The 18,235-nt window shown below is 58.9% G+C and overlaps 3 protein-coding genes across 9 annotated transcripts in view; 1 reads left to right on the top strand and 2 right to left on the bottom strand.

Annotated features, from left to right (window-relative positions):
* Positions 1–73: 73 nt before the first annotated feature.
* Positions 74–4,307, bottom strand: FASTK (Fas activated serine/threonine kinase). Of its 3 annotated transcripts, none has more exons than XM_039472892.2 (10): positions 4,131–4,307; positions 2,955–3,377; positions 2,302–2,481; positions 2,024–2,163; positions 1,338–1,551; positions 1,080–1,239; positions 762–853; positions 552–687; positions 364–478; positions 74–283 (listed from the first exon to the last, which is right to left on the bottom strand). In XM_039472892.2, exons 1-10 carry the CDS (start codon positions 4,210–4,212, stop codon positions 176–178), a joined length of 1,650 nt encoding a protein of 549 aa, XP_039328826.1. In that variant the 5' UTR covers positions 4,213–4,307; the 3' UTR covers positions 74–175. The 3 variants fall into 3 exon arrangements, with proteins under 3 accessions (XP_039328826.1, XP_039328827.1, XP_039328828.1); XM_039472893.2 differs by having other exon boundaries at positions 2,383–2,481; XM_039472894.2 differs by lacking the exon at positions 4,131–4,307 and adding an exon at positions 3,662–4,124.
* A 218-nt stretch (positions 4,308–4,525) lies between these two features.
* On the bottom strand, positions 4,526–7,028 carry TMUB1 (transmembrane and ubiquitin like domain containing 1). 2 transcript variants are annotated; one of them, XM_003929872.4, is made up of 3 exons: positions 6,912–7,028; positions 5,620–6,044; positions 4,526–5,346 (listed from the first exon to the last, which is right to left on the bottom strand). In XM_003929872.4, exons 2-3 carry the CDS (start codon positions 6,012–6,014, stop codon positions 4,995–4,997), a joined length of 747 nt encoding a protein of 248 aa, XP_003929921.1. In that variant the 5' UTR covers positions 6,015–6,044; positions 6,912–7,028; the 3' UTR covers positions 4,526–4,994. The 2 variants fall into 2 exon arrangements, with proteins under 2 accessions (XP_003929921.1, XP_074235012.1); XM_074378911.1 differs by lacking the exon at positions 6,912–7,028 and having other exon boundaries at positions 5,620–6,780.
* A 2,367-nt stretch (positions 7,029–9,395) lies between these two features.
* The window catches only part of AGAP3 (ArfGAP with GTPase domain, ankyrin repeat and PH domain 3), a 59,446-nt gene continuing 50,606 nt past the window's right edge, over positions 9,396–18,235 (top strand). Inside the window, exon 1 of one of the 4 annotated variants that reach the window (XM_039472895.2) lies at positions 9,396–10,749. In XM_039472895.2, coding sequence (XP_039328829.2) covers positions 10,416–10,749 — 334 coding nt within the window. In that variant the 5' untranslated portion in view covers positions 9,396–10,415. The remainder of the gene's footprint in view (positions 10,750–18,235) is intronic. The other 3 variants (XM_039472896.2, XM_074378910.1, XM_039472900.2) reach the window with 3 other exon arrangements.

Here is an 18,235-nt window from a genome sequence, read left to right as displayed (position 1 = left end):
CTATGTGGGGGCGTGAATGGAAGAGAGGCAGGGGTCCCAGCCCTGCTTCCCATCCCAAAAATGAGACTTGCAATAGGGAAGGAAAGGAACTTTAATAGAAACCAAAACATAAGGAACCAAAGTGCAAATCGTCCACCCCCCATAGGGGGGCCATCCTGAACCCCACATCATCCCCTCATCCCCCTTCGGGCCCCCAGCGCAGGCCCAGGGCCTGGAGCTTCTGCCTCAGGTAGTTCTTGAGTTGGGGCAGGCCTCTCTGGGACTCCAGTTCCTCGAAGGGTAGCTGCCAGGAGAGGAGAGGGTGGCAGGTTACCCGTGGGCGGGGAATGAGGCTTCGCCACGGGCCAGGCCAGGACCACTCACCGGCAGGAGCTGGTAGCCCATCAGGCCTAGGTGCCGCTCCCTCAGGGCCCTTGAGCCCAGCAGCACTCTGCCGTCCCGGCAGAAATGCCAGCGTTCCCGCAACACCAGCACCACCCTGCGGGAGGAGGGAGGTGGCTCAGGGCATGGCGGGCAAGGTGGCCAGGGCTCCCCCACCCTGCCTCCCTTACCTCTGGGCAGGGTCTCGGGTAGTGGGGCTAGAGGCAGCCTGTCCCTGGGGGCAGGACCTTGGTGGGTATGGCAGGAAGGGGTCCTGGGTCCTCACGGGAAGCACAGCACCAGAGCTGCCGACACACAGCAGGAAGTCTGGAGGGGAAGCAGGGCGGGGGGTCTTAGCCAGGGCTCCGTCTCCCTGGGCCTGCGGCTGGCCCCTTGCTCACCTGTGCAGTAGCCTGGAGGCACGGTCAGGTCCTGACGGTATTTCTCCTCCCCCAGCAGCTGGCGCAGCCCCTCAGCCACTATGTCCTTGTGACTGAGGAGAAAGGACACGGGTAGCAGGAAGGGCCCAGTGTCTCATTCTAGTCTGTCCCAGTCTAGTGCTGCCACCCTGTTGGGCAAAGCCCTCTGCTGCTTCAGGGCCCAGTTTTCTTTATGGCGGCTGAGCAGCTGAGCTTTGGCGGTTCACGGTCCCTCTAGCTTTTCCACTCTGTGCTGCTCCCAGGCCAGCCCCTCCCCTTGCCCCAGGCTGTCCCATCCACCTGTACTTGCAGCGGGCACGGTCGGTGATGAGAGGCTGGGGAAAGATGGGCACTTGCTGCCTTCGGGGAAGGCGGGGACCCCGGTATCCTGGGAGCTCCAGCTCCACAGCCGTGTCCAGCAGGGAGAGGTAGCGACGCACAATCAGAGCATGAGGGGTGCCTGTGGGGAGGCGGGGACTGGGGCTCTGGGCTGCAGGCCACCCCGCTCCCCTGCCTCTCCAGCCCTCAGGGCCCCAGCCAGCCATCCTGGCTGCGTACCACTGATGTAGTTGATAAAGCCAGGGGAAAAAACAAAGTGCAGGGCTCTGAAGGGCAGGCACCGCAGTTGGCACAGTGACATCAAGATGTTGACCGTAGCCAGGGGTGCCACCCCTGCTTCCCGAGCCAGGATCCTCTCAAGGCAGGGCATAAACTGCTGTTCCAGGGGCAGGTAGTTAAGCCGCCCAAAGGGCAGGACCAACTTCTGTACCACCTGTGGAGGAAGAGCAGTTCATTACCCAGCATGAAGTGTTTCTGCAGTCATCATTCGCAAGTTAAGCCTCAGAAGAGGCTGAGCCAAGTTTATCACATTGCTGTAAAGACAGGACAGTTTCTCCAGCCTCACAGTTCAACAGCAAAGCAGTCATGAGCTGCATGTGACTAATCACCAAACAGGCAGAGGGGACATCACTGTGGGGTCTGGCCCTGAAGACTTCCAGAAGAGGGATGGGTGGAGCTAGGATGGTGCTAAGAGTGCTTTAGTTAACTGCACAGTTCCAGGAATACATCCTGCTGACAGGAGGTGGGCAAGCCACAGAGAAGGCGTGGGAAAAGATGCAGGTCCCAGGAGACGGAGAGGGTGTGCCTGCTTCATGAAGAGGACAGCCAAGCTGGACAGGGCGCTGAGCCTGACCAGGTCCCTGAGAATGACTCAGAAATGCACAGGAGGCGGGAGGCAAGCCCACCTTGCTGCTGAGCTGGTTTTCCTGAACCACTAGGAAGCGGGCGATGGCTTCCAGAAGCTGGGGCTCCCGTAACCGGTGCCGGGCCAGGTGCTGGGCCAGGAGCACCATCACATGGGGCGTCAGTTCCTCTGGTCTTGTCTCTGTGAAGAACAGCCTGTCACAATTGGCCTCCGGCAGGACCTCCAGCTGGCTCAACTCCACCTCAGCCTAGCTAACTGAGCCCACTTTCCTCATGTCAGCCCTCCCCATCCCTATCTGCCTTTAACCCCCTCCAGCACCTGCCAGGCTGCTGATCAGATGCTGCCGTGGATACCGCAGAAAACGGGGGCAGCTCAGAGCAGCTTCCAGCCTTTGCCCACCTCGGAGAAGAGACGACAAAGGGGGAGGTGGCTTCGGAGGGAGGCGGAGCCTTCCCTCCCGCTCCAGGGCACGCACCAGGGGACCATCAGATGGAAAGCCTGAGGGGAGAGGTGAAAGGCAGCCTGGTAACAGAGCTGTGCAGCTGTTCTAATCATGGGGTTACTTGGTGAATTCCCCACCTTTCTCCTCTTCACTTGGCGAGCGGGAAGGTGTGCTAGAGTTTAAGTGCAAACACTGGCGAAATGTAAACTATCAGGTGATTATGAGGTATCTGAACGGTCTGTGGGGAATACATACAAAGATGGCAAAACAGGCCTTCATCTTGTGCCAATTGTGACATGTTATAGTGGCTTCCTAGGGCACTCTATTAGCAAGAATCTGGGGTGGCACCCTAGCGAGGCTGGAATGAGTGCGTTCGACTCATGATGTCTGCCGCAGACACAGAACGGGAGCAAGAGCAAGCCTTCCTCAGCACACGCCTAACAGGCTGGGTCTCTGTCCTCTCCTGTTTTCCCTATTCTTCATTAACACCCAGCAGCCCCCCAGGCGCCCACCTCAAGCCCCTCCTCACCAAGTAAGACTGCAAGGTGCAGACACACGTGGATGGTGTGCATGTCAAAGGAGGGGCAGTTTCGGATGATGAGCTGACTCAAGTCCTGCAGTGTGGCCTGCTCCACAGGAGGGGGCCGTGGCCGAGACCCCAAGAGTTGGCCCAGACGACGAAGCGCCACCGGGTAGTGGTGGGTGCGCACCTTGGTGGGGTTCTGGCCCAGCCAGCGCAGCAGCTCTCCAGGGCTCCTCGCCTGTTCCAGAAGCCGCTGCAGCCCTTGCACATGACCTGTACTGGGGCCTCCTCCAAGAGGGCAGTCTCCCCATTTGCTGGGTCCCAGGCAGCAGGGCTGTACTGGCGGGATCAGCAGCAAGCCAGACAGCCGAGTAGGGGAGTTCTGAGCAGAGAGCAGGACTCGAAGCATTGAGTTGGGTGATGGAGACCCTGAGGGGCAGCCCAAAAAAGGGGGTGAGGTTTTCTCCAAGGGGAGAAAGACCTGCTACCTACTCCTTACCTCACTCCTTGTTCAGGGGATCTGGGTTCGGGCAACCCTTTGTGACTGCTCTGGGCTTCTTCCCCGCCCCGCCCCTCTGCCTCTTTCCACTCCTTTGAAACAGCAATCATAATCCTCGGTGCGCTCAGCGCGGCACTACTTGCAAAGCAATTCCACATGTACCATCTCTGATGCTCCTTACACGCCCATGAGGAGTAGGCAGGGCTGGCATTACCTCATTTCACCGGTGAGAAACGCAGGCCCAGAGCAGCGAAGAGGTTAAGCCCGGGGTCAGGAACAGGGTTAGTGGTCGCGCCCAGTCTGGAGCCCAGGCGACACCGGCGTGCACTCTCCCGACCACCTCCCTCTCCTGCAGGAGGCGGCGGCGGCAGAGAGAGTGGAACGCGGGGTCCGCGGCTGGGCGGTGCTGGGTTCCATGCTGGGCGCTCCCACTTACCAGCGGCGTGACCTTGGACAAGTGGCTTCGTCTCTCCAAGTCTCCTCACCCGTGAAATGAAAACGCAGCGCCCACCTCGCAGGGAGCGCCCGGGGCCCTAGTGCGCCGCTATGCGATGGCGCGGAGTCGGCAAAGTCGGGGACCCCACACCCACCCAGGCCCAGGGATGCCAGGAGACCGTGGCCGCTGCCGCTAACACCAGCTCCCGCAGCCCTCCCGCAGCCCGCCCCGCAGGCGCCACCCCTACATGACTCCCCGGGCCCTGTGCAGGTCGCTCCTTCAGTCGGTCTCGGGGCCCGGGGGCCAGGCTCCCCCCGCGGCCTCCTCATCGGCCGGCCGCCGAGTCCGCCATCTTCCCAGCAGCCCCTGGATCGCCTCCCGGACACCAATCCCGACGCTGCGCTCGGCCAGCGGAGACGTGGCTCCCGGCAGGCACCGCGAGCCGGGGAGCCGCGAGCCCGCCCCCGGGAAGTGCGCGCGCCGCGCCGGGGGCGGGACCACGGAGGCCCGCGACGAAGCCCAGGCGGAACACCGGGGAGAAGGGAAGGCGGTGGACCAGGGCGTCGGGCGCAGTCCGTGCCCTTCTCTCCCAAGGGGCGAGGGCTCCCCGCCCGCCGCCCCGCACACACTCAGACACACTGCAAGAGTGAAAACTTCACAGTTACTTTAATCTGCACGGGTTCCGGGGAACTCCTCTGCCCCTCCCTGCTCCCCTTCACCAGCCTCCCACGGTCCTGGCGTCCCCAACTCAGCCAATGGTGCTGTCAGGGACTGGAGGCGGCTGGGTCCTCCGGCAGAACGCTGAGACGGGCCCGAGGGGCGGCCCGTCTCTGCCCGGGGCCGAGGCAGCGACAGCAGGTCCCTGACCCCGAGGAGCCCACAACCAGTGCTGGCTGAGGGCCAGCAGCCCCGGGAGGCGACCCCGAGCCACGGCGATCGCAGGGCTGGGCCTCTGCCAGCCCCGGGAGTCCTCTGCGGCGCAGGGCTGGGCTCCAGGGCAGCGGGAAGAGGCAGGCCGGAGAGGCGGACCTGGGCAGGCAGCAGCTCCCGCCACGGCGCGGCGAGCAAGGTCCAGAGGGGCCGGCGATGCCGCCAAGCGCCCGCGGAGGCACTACGGGCGGTACATGGCGAAGGCCAGGAGACTGAGGAGCAGGGTGAAGCCGGCCAGGCCCAGAGTGGCGGTCAGGGGAAAGAACGGCCGGTACTGGATCTGGCAGTACCAGAGCAGCAGCAGCAGCAGGAGCAGCAGGGGCAGCAGCAGGCTGCCTATTTCCAGCCCGGAGGGGCCGGGCTCGGACCCCGGAGGGCAGGGGGGATTTGGGGGGCCGACCCTCGTGGACACGTGGCAGTGGAGAACGCAGTTGGGAGGGAGGTGAAGGCTGCCCAGGGTCTGGGTGTCGTCGCCTAGCAGCTGCCCTTGGTAGATGAGTCGCACCTGCTGTTCCCGGCCGGGAAACTGGGTCCTGAGGAGAGAGGGACCTGGGTAAGAGAGCAGGCCTCAGGCAATCCTAGTCCCTGGTGCCGGAACAGCACTCCCACCCGCCCCCTGCCCTCCACACCGCACCGGCCCTGGCTTGGGAGAGCCATCTGCCAGGGGAACAAGTGTAGTTGTGATGTGGGGCGCTCGGCGCCCCCGGTATAAACGAGGGCTGGTTCTCAGATCTCTCCGGGGGCCTTCTGCGACTACTCCCCCTACCCCTGTCTTTAGCATTGCTCCTGCCTCTTGCCCTGCTTACCTTTTCAAGGAGCCAATGGTGTCGTGGGGCCAGGCCCTGGCCACCTGCTCTGAATCATTGAGGAATTTCAGCCGTAGCACGAGGGGCTCCTGCGGGGAGTCCAGGGCTGGCTGTGTCGGTGTTGCTGTGACCCCCGTGCTGGGCTCTGGCTGTGCAGCTTGACCTCTGTGTCTCAGGCTGGGGGTCTCTGGCCCTGGGGCCTCCCCTCTCATGCTGTCGGTAGCTGCCATGGCTGCGCTGGGCTGGGCTGGCGACGGGGTCCCTGACAGCTGGGGCAGTGGGTCGCCGCCCTCAGCGGTGTGCGTTGAGACCCAGGCAAGGGCCAGCACCAGAAGGCAGGCAAGCACCGAGAAAAGGACGGTCACCTCATCACCCACCCCTTCAATCAGGGTCATGGCGCTTGCCTTGCCCGCCGCACTACCGAGCTGGAGAGGCACAAAGAGCCCGTGAGGCGCGAGCCCCCCGGGGCCAGGGGTCCTAGAACCTCCACAGGATCCTGCCCCCACTCCACCGCTATGCTCCCACCGTCCTCAGCCTCCGTCCCCTTACCCGCCCCCAGGGTACCGGCTCCTCTGCCTTCCAAACTTGCCCCAAACTTGCGTCCGGGTGCCCCTTCCCATCGCCGAATCCCAAGTCCTAACTTTCTGTCTTCTGAGCTCGAGGTCTTCAACCAGCTCCCAGCTTACCCAAACCCTATCTCAAGGTAAGGGCCCCGACCTTCTAAGCAATGCCTCCCCTAAACTTCACCCCGACCATACTTCACCCCCAAGCGTATCTATTCTCCTGTCCATTTCACTCCAGTGTGTCTACTCCTTCACCGACTTCACCCCAGGCTCTACTCCCGTTGCTAAAGTTTCTCCGAAGTAGGGGTAGAGCCTCTGTACCCCCACCCCCCACCAACAGCGTTACCGTTCACCCAAACCCCACCCGCGGCACCGGACTGCTTCCCAGGCTTCACCCACAGCAAACGTCAAACTCGCCCCTGGGCAATCTGGAGCCTCCAAGCGTCACCACCCATCCAGCTCGGCCCCCTCCTGATCCCCTCAACCCCTCTCCCCGGAGGCCCGACTCTGCGCCTCCTCTGGAAGCCTCGCCAAGCCCCGCGGGCTTCCAGACCCCAGGTCCCGCCGGGAACCCGAGACTTCACGCTCCCCGCCCCCACCCCGCGTCACCCCTCCCACCTTCCCGCCCCCCGGAGCCGCAGGAGGGCACACCGATCCGGGGCAGCGCGGGCGGGGCCCAGCTGGGGCCCTGGGTGGCGGGGTGGGCGCGGTCGCGACGCGGAGACTTACCGCACGGGTCCCTCAGCTCCATCGCGGCCCCTCGGGCACTTCCGGGCGGGAGGCGCGGAGGTCGCAGGCACCTGAAGCACCCCTCCTTCCCCGCTGCCGCGGCCAGGGGCATTGTGGGACTTGTAGTCCGGCGCCGCACTGTCCCCGCCCTCCGCCCTGCGGACCCACGTGCGGGGTTCGACCTGCGGTTCCCGGCGCCTGCAGATCGCTGAGGGGCCGGTGGGGGTGGCTTTGGGGGTTGTGCTACCCCCTAGGGGTTTGGACCGCAGCAGGGTCTGCCCCCTCCCCCCTCCAACAGCCAGGGCATCTGTCACACCAGACACCGACGTCAGCTGGAGCACGTCAGAGCGCCCGTGTTCGTAATGCAGTGAGGAAGGCTCTGAGGAACTCAGGGGGCCCCTACCCTTCTGTTAGACTGGGCGCCAGAAGGCGCTTTGGCTACCAAAATTAATTTTTCAGCCCAGAGCCCAATATCCATGGGCTGCCCCACCAGGCTGGCTAGGGATACCCATCCTCAGGGCTGCCCCTTACCCTGGTCCCCTCCTCCACCTTGCCCCTTCAGGACTGTGAAAGAAGCATAGACTTTGGAACCTGGCACGAATCCTGATCCCTTATCCTGTGCTTATCAGCTATATGACCTTGGGTGGGTTATTGCATCTCTCTGAACATTAACTTCTTCCTTTCTAAAACATACTTTGTAAGTCAACCATAAGGAATAAATTAGATGATTCATTCAAAAAAGTGAAAACTATGTAAGGTACATGTCACACAGTAGATACTTGTATTAGTACACTCCCTTCACCCAAACCTGGGCTTGGGAATTGGGTCCTTGGTGTGTTACTGTGTGGATGATGTTGAATCCCAGGCCTGTGGATATCTGTGGATTTTTCCCTCTGGGCTCCTGCAGCCACAGAGATCTCACATCCTGGTTTTTACAGGCCAGTCGTGATTTAAAATAATCTATCCTAGACTTCCCATAGTTCATGCCTACTTGTGGGAGCAAGTGGTCCAAATATTGCCTTAGGAATGTCAGTCTAGATAGATACCATACAGAACTAACCTATCTCTAGTTCCTTCCCTCCTATTCATTCACTTATTCTACTAACATGTTTTCAAAATATGTACTATGACCAGGCACGGTGGCTCACATCTGTAATCTCAGCACTTTGGGAGGCTGAATTGGACAGATCACCTGAGCTCAGGAGTTCGTACCAGCCTGGCCAACAAGGTAAAACCCTGTCTCTACTAAGAAAAAAAAAAAATCTATCTATAGATATAGATATATACACACACACAAAAATTAGCTGGCATGGTGGTGGGCACCTGTAATCCCAGCTACTCAGGAGGCTGAGGCAGGAGAATCACTTGAACCCAGAACACGGAGGTTGCAGTGAGCCAAGATTGAATGCCACTGAACTCCAGCCTGGGAGGCAGAGTGAGACTCTGTCTATATATACATACATACATACATATATATATATATGTCTAAAAATACATTTTATATATATATATATGTTTATACACACACACACACACACACACACACACACACACACTATGTGCCAAGCATTGTGCAAGTTACCGGGAATAAAATGGTGAATCGGACCCTCTTCCTGCCCTCATGAGGCTCAATATACTAGGAGAAGAGCCAAATGTGGGGACAGCCTATCGGTGCTATAACGGGTGTGTGCTACTTGCTGGGCCAACACATTTGAGGAGCTCTTTGCTCTTCGTGTCTCTCTTGGGAGGTATACCTGGTGCTACTTCCTGCTGTCAATTCTAATTAAGCATCTAAAAGAGATGCTGGATGTTACTTTTAGAATTATACAACGTCAGAACTAGGTTTTCTGTTCAACTACTATATTTTGCAGATGAAGCCCAGAGAGGGCACAAGATATCCTTAAGGTTATGCAGAGAGATAGAAACACATGTCCCTCAGGAGCTTAGGAAACCCCATGTGTTGATTAGCTTTCACCAGGTGCTTTGGAAGGTACAAGGAACTCAGGAATAGTGACTGGGTTGGTACTGGGGCTGAGTTGTGTGGATAATCAAACGGTGGGCAGCTTCATGCTGGGAAAAGGTCCAGCTTGGCTGGGGAAATGGAAGTGTGTGGAAGAAGGATGATCTGGGGTAGCAGATCCCGGCAACATCCCTGGCAAATTTATTGGCTGGGGCCACTGCTCTGCACATGTCACCTCTTGCAGGTTTTAGGAAACCTTTGTGTGTGTGTGTGTGTGTGTGTTGGTGAGGGTGGTGCTGACAGAACTGCAGCCCACTTTGGCAATGGGACTGCAAAGGAACTGGGACATTGCAGGGAGCTCCCTGGCCCCAGAGGGAGTGAAAGGACAGGATGGACAAGGGGTGAGGACAAGAAAAATTAAGAGCCATGTGGGCTCTGGTTAGTCTCTCCAATGGGATGGGTAGGGGAGAAGGGCATATAATATTTCATCCCTCTCTCTTCTTCCTCTAGGTACCAATGGGGTCGGGTAGCATTTAGCTAACCTCCCCAATCCGGCAGGAGGAGGGTCTTTTAGGAGAGGCCGATCACAAGAAGGTAAGAGTAGGGGCGTGTTTGTTCAAAGTATCATTTCCAGATCCGCAGATGATGAAGGCTCAGGGAGAACTGGAAATAGCCCACAACCCATCCCAGCCTCTGAGCTACAGCTGGCAGTGGAGAGCCTGGGCAGGGAGCCAGGGAGATAACTCCGGTAGTAGGGTGGTCTCTAGGGCTGACCTCGGAGCCTGGGGACAGGGGAGCCTTTGCCGCACTGAGGGCGGGACGCTGTAAGCGAGGCGCAGCTGGGCCTGGGCGGGCTCCTCCGCCAATCAGCCTTGGTCAGCAGCACCCTCAGGCGCAGGGCACTGTTTGGGCATTGCCTAGAGATCGGACACCCCGCCCAGATCAGCTCAGGGAGGCGAAAGCGACAGCCCGGAGCGGGAGGAGACCGGGGCAGCTGTCCCCTCAGAGAGGGTGGCACTCGAGGCAGTGTGGGTGGGGGCTGGTGAGGAGGCGGAAGGGCCGAGGCTGGGTGGGAGGGGCCCGGGCTCCTGGGCTGGAGCGCGCGGCTTGGGGGTGGAGGCTGCAGAACCAGCGAGCAAGCGAGGGGCGGGGGCGCCCGGGCCGGCGCGCAGGAGGGGCGGGGGCGGCGGGGAGGGGGGCTCGGGCTGCGTGTGTCGGAGCCGGCGGGGGCGGCGGTGCGTGCGCATGACGCGGGGGGAGGGCCCGGGCGGCGCGCTCCCGGTCCCGTTGTTGTTGCCGCTGGAGGCTGCTCCGAGGCAGTGGGATCACGGCGCCGGGAAGCGCTCGGCAGTGGCGGCCACAGCGTGCGCGGCGGCGCCTCCTGGCCTCCGCCTCCGGCCCCCGACCCCCGGCTCCATGCACTAGCCCCGCGCCGCCCGCCCAGTAGTCCCGGCCCCGCCAGCCCCGCGCGCCCGCTCGCCGCCGCCGCCGCCGCCGCCGCCGCGCCGCCCCGGGCCCGCCTCGGGCCCCACGGCTCCGAAGCCATGAACTTCCAGGCGGGCGGAGGGCAGAGCCCGCAGCAGCAGCAGAGCCTGGCGGCTCCGGGGGGCGGCGGCGGTGGCGGCGGCGGCGGCGCTGGGGGCGGCGGGCAGTTCGGCGGCGCGGGGCCCGGGGCCGGGGGCGGCGGCGGCCCCTCGCAGCAGCTGGCCGGCGGCCCCCCCCAGCAGTTCGCGCTCTCCAACTCGGCGGCCATCCGGGCCGAGATCCAGCGCTTCGAGTCCGTGCATCCCAACATCTACGCCATCTACGACCTGATCGAGCGCATCGAGGATTTGGCGCTGCAGAACCAGATCCGGGAGCACGTCATCTCCATCGAGGGTGAGCGGAGCCGGGGGCTGTGGGAGCCGGGGCACGGTGGCCTCTCCGGCGCGGGTCGAGGGCTCCACGGGCCGGGCCTGGCTATGCTTTCCCAGTCAGGGGTCCTTGCGCGCTTGAGGTCCGGGCCACGAGGTTTGCCGGTCTGTGCTGCAGAACCGGCGAGCAGCTTCGCCATATCTCGTTCAGGGACACTTTGGGGTTGGGGATTTTCTGCTGTCTGTGCTCCAGGGCGCGAAGCTGGTGTCGCCCTGGGGGGCCTGGACCAGATCTGTCCAGGCCTGGCCGGGGAAGGTGGGCGCGGCAGAGGGCTTCAGCTGCCGGGGGTGGGGCCGTGACCGGGGAGGCTTCTTAGTCTCTGCCCCGGCCCTGCTCCGCAATGGGGCTGGGGATCGGAGCTTCGCGTTAGTGGATGGCAGCCTTCCCGGGCCCAGCGCCCGCAGGCCCGGAGGGTGGCGCTCGCCGCGGCGCCCTCTCCCGACGCACACCCCCTACGCCGCCGTGGCCAGGCGGGCGCGGGCCGGGCCTGGTGCGGGGCTGCCGTGCAGCGACCGCGTGGGAGGTGCCGGCAGGTCCATCCGCGCCTTGGCTGGGTCCTGAGCGCGCCGGGGACCCTCTGCTTCTCGGTCTGGAGGCAACCGCGGGACAGCCGAGCGCTGACTGACCTCCAGGAACACCTCACCCGGAGTCGGGGACCGGAAACCCCCGGCCACTACGCTGCTTAGCGCTCCTTTCTCTGGGCCTTTAGGCCCTGGACTTTCGACCGCTGAGGGCACAGGAAGTGGGGGCAGCTGCTGGCGGATGCCCCGTGAGACCTGGTGTAGTGGTGCTGGCGGCACCCGCGGGCACCCTAGTGGCATGGTGACCTTCGAGCGTTCGTGGACAGATGGGCCTCGCCCTGGGCCATCTGCTTCCTCCTCCAGCTCTGTTTGAAAGGGGACGCCCACCGGCAGGTGGTGGGTTTGGCCTCAGTGGAAATGCAGCTAGAGCCAAGGCATTTTGGGATAACATGGAGTTGTGGGCATGGAGTCTGTGATTTGGGCCTTAAGGATAGGGCCCCTTCCAGCTTCATCTGCTTGCCTGAGGTTCTGCTGGTAGTGCATCTGAACACCTCCCTTTCTGCTTTCAGAAGTCCCCATAGCCAGGGAAGGGATATTGGGTCTGGGGGGACCCCATGTGGTGCTGGGTCCTGTCTTTTGTTGTGACATGACAGTCTGACTTCCTTCTGTCTCTTCCCAACTCGTTCTTATTTCTTTCCTCTCAAGGCTGAGTTCTCTGTGAACTAATTAGGTGACAGAAAAAACTCATTAACGTGGATCTGAGTAAATGGCCTGAATCACCGCTGTGGCTGGGGACTAGGAGATGGCATTTGTGCGAGCCCTGGGCCCCAAAGTGAGGAGATGACCAATTTTTCCTCTTAGATCTGAAGAGGGTGGAGGCGGGAGAGACATCGTTGCTGCAGCTTCACTGTCCTTGGAGGAAGTGAAGACATTCCTAATCTGCTCCAAGCTTACCTTCCCCCAGCTCCTTTTGGAGGGTGACAAGCTTCGTGGGCTGGCCACAGGATGGTGGTGGAGCGGGTGCATATCTGCTTCTGAGCCCTTCCCAGAGCAGGGAGAGGTTTCTGGTCTCCACACCGGCTCCAGCGTCCTGAGCAATGACCCCTCCTCCCCAGCTCCAGGGAGGCTCTGGTTGGGCATCTTCTGTGATGTGAAGGCGGTGATTCCTGGGGCACCCTTGAATTTTTTGCCTGGTCTTAAATTGTAACACAACAGGCAGAATTTCCCCTCTTAGGGCCCTCCCTTGACCGACTTCCCCATTGCGGTTTGGAAATACCCCACGGTTCCATCTACCAGGCCTGGAAGCTCAGCCTCACCCTTGTGAAATCCTGGGAGCTGGTGTCTCATTGTCACCAGACCGACCCAGCTGCGGCTCACACATCCGTTCTCAGCCTGGGCCCTGCTGCCCTGCTGCCCCTCCCTCCCCCCTGCCCAGCCTCTCCTAGCACCATCATCTTTATCCACTTCACCCCTCTTGCATTCCCACTTTTCTGCTGTAGGCAGTCTTCAAAAGAAAAAAAAAACCATTCCTTCTCCGATTTCTGCCCTATATCCTTCCTGCGATAGAACTCCTCTCCATCTGCCAAACCATATTGTTTCTGTCCTGCGAAGCAGGGTCCCCACCTTCTTTCTTCAAGGAGGGAGAGGCACAGACTCTCTGGGCGTTTCCGAGCATAGTCTGAGGCTGGACTGAGACCCAGGCCCCCAACGCCAGCCCCAAGGCGGTACGGACCTGGGCTGTTACATAAACACAGTGTCAACTGGGAGCTGGGTCCTGTGTTTCCTGGGGATAAGCCTCGTGGAAAGCGGTGGCAGGTTCCGAGTGTGTAACAAAGCCTCCCCGACTCTATTTAGGCTTCAGTGAAGGGTTTGTGTGTCCCAGCTCTGAAGGTGGCTTGGGGCATGCAGTCAGGATCCATTTGGCACTGAGAAAGTGCAGTGGGCACTTGGGCCTCCCGTAGTCTCTCGGCCACTCGAAGTCACTTCTGACCCTGTGTCCAGGGCAGGAGGAAGCTGGGGAGGTTTGGCTTTCCTGTGTTTCAGGCCAGGATTTGTGGGGAGGGAGACCATCTTGAAAAGTTCCTTTCCCACCAGAGGCCAAGGAAAGAGAAAACGTGCCCATTGCTTGGCCTTAGGGAGTGGAACAAGTACAGCCCGCAGCTGGGAGGGAGAGCTGGAGGGCTCACTATGTGCAGAGCCTCTGAACCACCTTCCCTTCACTAGTGGGGAAACTGAGGCTCAGAGAAGGGAGGATAAGCAGATATAGCCAGGGAGAGTCTGGGCTTCCAGCAGGAGCCCGCTTCCTGCTTGGCACTCACCTATGAGCGCTCCCTGACAGAGTTTCCTGGCTGAGTCCTGGAAAGAGCGATGCAGGAGAACCAGGGCCTCCGTCCAAATGGGGACGCTGGGCACGTGGAGCGCAGGACGCTGGGCCAAGCTAGCCAGGAGCCCCACGAAGCTGTTGGGAGAAGCAGCCTGAGAGCCGGCAGGTCCTAGAAAGGTCTGCTGGTCCCAGTCAGTGTGTGCAGGGGAGGGCTGGGCACAGGGAGAAGCCGGGGTTCGGGGAGGGCCTGGGGCCCTGCTGGTGGCTCCGGAGAGGCTCCTGCCTGGAAGTGGAAGTGGACCTGACTACTAGGTGTGTGCGCCATATGGTGACTATTGTGTGTGCAGGAGCTGGGCTTTGTCAGCTGGGTGACTTGCTCAAGTTTCTCCATTGTTTTCCCCCTAGGGCTTTTTTTTTTTTTGAATAGTTCCTTTGAGTATTCCAGCCGGCCTGGCCTGACCACCAAAGCGTTCTCACCCTCACCCCATTCACTTTTCATTCAGTTCACAGGCTGGGGGCTTGGTGACATCCTAAAGGGACTAAGGTAAAGAGATGTGGGGGTTTCTTGTTTGGGTCAAGCCTCGGCTAGACAGAGAAGGGGCCGCAGCTGTGGCCCAAGTTGGGTGGCAGCTCAGAGGGAGAGGAAGAGGGTACCCACCCTGGCATCCCAGCCCGAAGCCCGCACCCTGGCGAGCAGGCCTCCCTCAGGCACACCTGGGGTTTAGCGTTTGTGTCTGTTCTGTTCATCCTGTGACTTGATGCTGCAAGACTGGCATAATGGTATCCATGTTTGTGCCAGGCACTCTCTCTTGAGCTTTCCTTACTGTTCCTGGGTGTGCCTGGCCTATATTTCGCTGTGGACCCGGCTACACCACACACGCTGAAGCTCCCTTCAAAGACGAGGACTCGGGAGGTCTGGGATGGGTGCTGGGGATGCGCATCTGGAACCAGCCTGAGCCCCTCTGGCAATTCATTAGTTTAGGGACTGAGCGTCTAATGGGGGCCTGGTTGCTTATGTGGGACTTTGCTCTCAAGAGTTCTAGGAATTCTGAAAAAGAGCATAACCATGTGGGTGCTAGTAGCCAGGGAAAGCTGCATTTGTTCCAGATACATTCATTTAGCTCCTACTGTGTGGCCCAGTTGCATCTAGCACAGTGAAAAGCAGAAGATCAAAGGAGAGGAAGGGAGAGAAGGGGCCAGAAGGTCTGGGCTTAGTGCGCCCAGAGAAAATGACTCAGCCTGTAGGAGGTGCCAGAGAGGCACTGGGAGTCCGGGAAGGAGCCCCAGATTTTCAGAACACCAGAGCAGAGCAAGGGTCAGAAACTTGGAAAGCCTCATCAGGACCTCCTTCTTCTGAGTCAGAAGCTGTCACGCGAAGACCTGTCTGGCCTGATCTCAGGCTACACGACCTCGGGTCAGTGCAGTGACCCATTCCCTGCTCAATCTAGGGTCTACACTCGGGCTCTCCCCCAGTGGTGGTACCCACAGATGAAGCAGTCCTGGTCCTTACGGTGCCCCCTGGCTAGCTTCCTGTGTCATTTTTTCTTTTCTCAAACGTGTGCCAGGCCTGGGGGTCAGGAGTTTTTCCACATAAGAAAACAGGATGACAAAGGCAATGCCAACGAGAACGTGGGTCCTGGGGAACAGCAAGTGGGGCTCTTTAGCTCGGGCGTGGAGTCGTAGGAGATGGGTGGGTCAGGTGGGCAGGACCCTGGTGAAGGAGTATTTAATGCTTTCTCCTGTATTTATTTCCACCCTGCCATGTTCTTAGAAACCATGGGAGCTTGCCCGTCATTCGGTGGGAGGTGGGCATCACAAAGGCTTTAAGCCTTTGAGAAGGGCGAGCCACGCCAGTGTCCACACCGCTCATTTGTGCTTGTGAGCCCTCTACCAGCAGTCAGCGCATCCCTGGCCCAGAAGTAAAGGGAGCGAGCTGCTCTTCTCGGAAAGCAGGTGTAGCCTGGGAGAGCCAAGGCCGGGGGAAACAGACACCCTCATAAGACTCCCATGTCCCTGTGTGGCATTGCCTAAACATCCACCTGTTGTGTTCATTTCTTTCTTTCTTTCTTTCTTTCTTTTTTTTTTTTTTTTTTTTTTGGAGACAGAGTCTTACTTTGTCGCCAGGCGCCAGGCTGGAGTGCAGTTTTAGTGCGATCTTGACTCACTGCAACCTCTGCTTCCCGGGTTCAAGCAATTCTCCTGCCTCCGCCTCCCAAGTAGCCGGGACTACAGGCGCATCACCATGCCCAGCTAATTTTTGTATTTTTTAGTAGAGACGGGGTTTCACCATGTTGGCGAGGATGGTCTCAATCTCTTGACCTGGTGATCCACCCACCTCGGCCTTCCAAAGTGCTGGTATTATAGGTGTGAGGCACCACACCCGGCCTCTTTTATGTTTTGTTTTTGTTTGTTTGTTTGTTTGTTTTTTGGAGACAGTGTTGCTTTGTTGCTCAGGCTGGAGTGCAGTTTTGGCTCAATCTCGACTCACTGCCTTCTGGGTTCAAGCAATTGAACCTCTGCCTTCTGGGTTCAAGCAATTCTTCTGCCTCAGCCTCCCGAGTAGCAGGGACTACAGGTATGTGCCACCACGCCCATACAACAATTTTTGTATTTTTAGTAGAGATGGGGTTTCATCATGTTGGCCAAGATGGTCTTGATCTCTTGACCTCATGATCCACCTGCTTCGGCCTCACAAAGTACTGGGATTACAGGTGTGAGCCACTGCACCCAGCCTCGTTTTTTTTTAGCATGCAGGTAACTGGAAATTAGTTTAATCAGATGCTTTCCTCCTGACCCAGGAGGTGACTTAAACCATGCAGCCCAAGGGGTAAGAGAGCTCATTTTGGAGCGTGGAGTTGAGGTAGGCAAGGGGAGTGAGCCCAGCCGCCTGCTCTGAGGGTGCAGAGATTGGGTGGTGCATGTTCCACCGATAAATGTTCCTCCCTCTGCCAGGCTCGCTGCTGGGGGCTGGAATCATGCTTTGCAACACTTTGCATCTCATAGTTATTTTCCCAGAGGAGGGTCTTTTTTGGATTTGCAGGTATCATTTCCATTTCACAAGTGAGACAGCCTGGGACCTAGATTGAGTAACCTTCCTGAAGCCACGCAGTGAGCGGAGGAAGCAGGCATTTTCCCTGGTTCCCTGTCTCCAGGTCTCTGTGGTTCGCCTTGCATGTGGGAGCCGAGTAAGTTTTGATGGCCACACCACATTAGCCCTCAAAAGCTGCTTCTACATGAAGCTGTATGAGAGTCAAACGGACCAGAGTTTAACTCCTGGAAGCCTTTGGAATATAATTTTAGGGTCAACTAGGACTCCTGCTCCCCACTGTAATTTTCTTCAATCCCCAACTGAATTGAATGGTGGCTCCGGTGTCTGCCTCCCATGGGTAGCACAGATGTAGCGTCCAGTAGACAGAGGCTTGCATATGTATTTGTGTATCATATGTACGTATATGTGTGTGTATATTTTTAGAGATAGGGTCTCACTCTGTTGTCCAGGCTGGAGTGCAGTGGTCCAGTTCTAGCTCACTGTAGCCTCAAATTCCTGGGCTCAAATGATCCTTTACCCCAGTCTCCGGGTAGCTGAGACTACAGATATGCACCAACATACCCAGCTAATGCTTTCGTTTTTTGTAGCGATGGGGTCTTGCCATGTTGTCCAACCTGGTCTTGAACTCCTGGACTGAAGCAATTTTTTCACCTTGGCATACCAAAGTGCTGGGATTACAAGCTTGAGCCACCATGTCTGTGCTCAAATATATGTTTAATTTAAATTTCATTTAAATGTATTTAAGGGATGAAAGTAAATAACCTGCTTGTTAAAACCCATTCAAATGTAGAAGTAGGAGAAAGATGGCTGCCCTGCCTCCCCTCTCCTGGGAGGCTCTGCGGTGGGCAGTCGGGTCCAATCCTTCTCGTCTTTTATCCATCAACTACTCTTTGATGGATTTGCTGTTTCTGGGCTTTTGCAGCAAACATGGGATTGTTGTGGAAAACGCTTTGCTGGGGGAGAAGGGGAGCCAGAGATTCACGAAAGGAGGCCCCTGCGTTCGTTTGCGTATTTGGCAGGTCCTAGGCTGGGAGTCAGGATACCTGGGCTCCTGTCCCTGCTCTGACACTAACTGGCTGTGAGAGCTGGGGCAAGTGTGCCCTGGGCCCATCTTCCGAGAGTCACATTCTGGTTGTCTTGAGCAGCTCGCTGTGAGCCCGGTGTGAGGATCTGGAGCAGGCCAGGCTTGGCTCCCTGGGCAGGGTTCTTGTCTGTCAAGTGAGGACCTGAGCTGGGGTCTCTAAGCTCTGTTCTGAGGCTTCCTCCGTCCACGCAGCACCTTACCATGCACTACCTTGGAGCCCCTCAGGACCTGATAATCAGAAGAGATCATGGGAGGAGAGGGAAGATTTTCTGTGCCTCCGTTTCCTTACTGGAGATGGGTCATGGCAAAGCCACCACCACCTTCGCCTTGGGGGTGCTGAGGATTGAGACCCCTTATGGGTGTGCTGAGAACAGTGCCTGGCGCATCGTAAGCACGGGTGAAGTATCAGGCATTATTCTGAAAGGTGGCAGAGTATCATGTGTAAGGGAATGCTGGTTATTATCTCCCTCCTT

The sequence above is a fragment of the Saimiri boliviensis genome, chromosome 10 (genome assembly GCF_048565385.1).
Source record: "Saimiri boliviensis isolate mSaiBol1 chromosome 10, mSaiBol1.pri, whole genome shotgun sequence".
Classification (NCBI taxonomy): domain Eukaryota; kingdom Metazoa; phylum Chordata; class Mammalia; order Primates; family Cebidae; genus Saimiri; species Saimiri boliviensis.
Note: the sequence above shows the minus strand (reverse complement) of the source record. Positions and strands in the feature narration are given on the sequence as shown.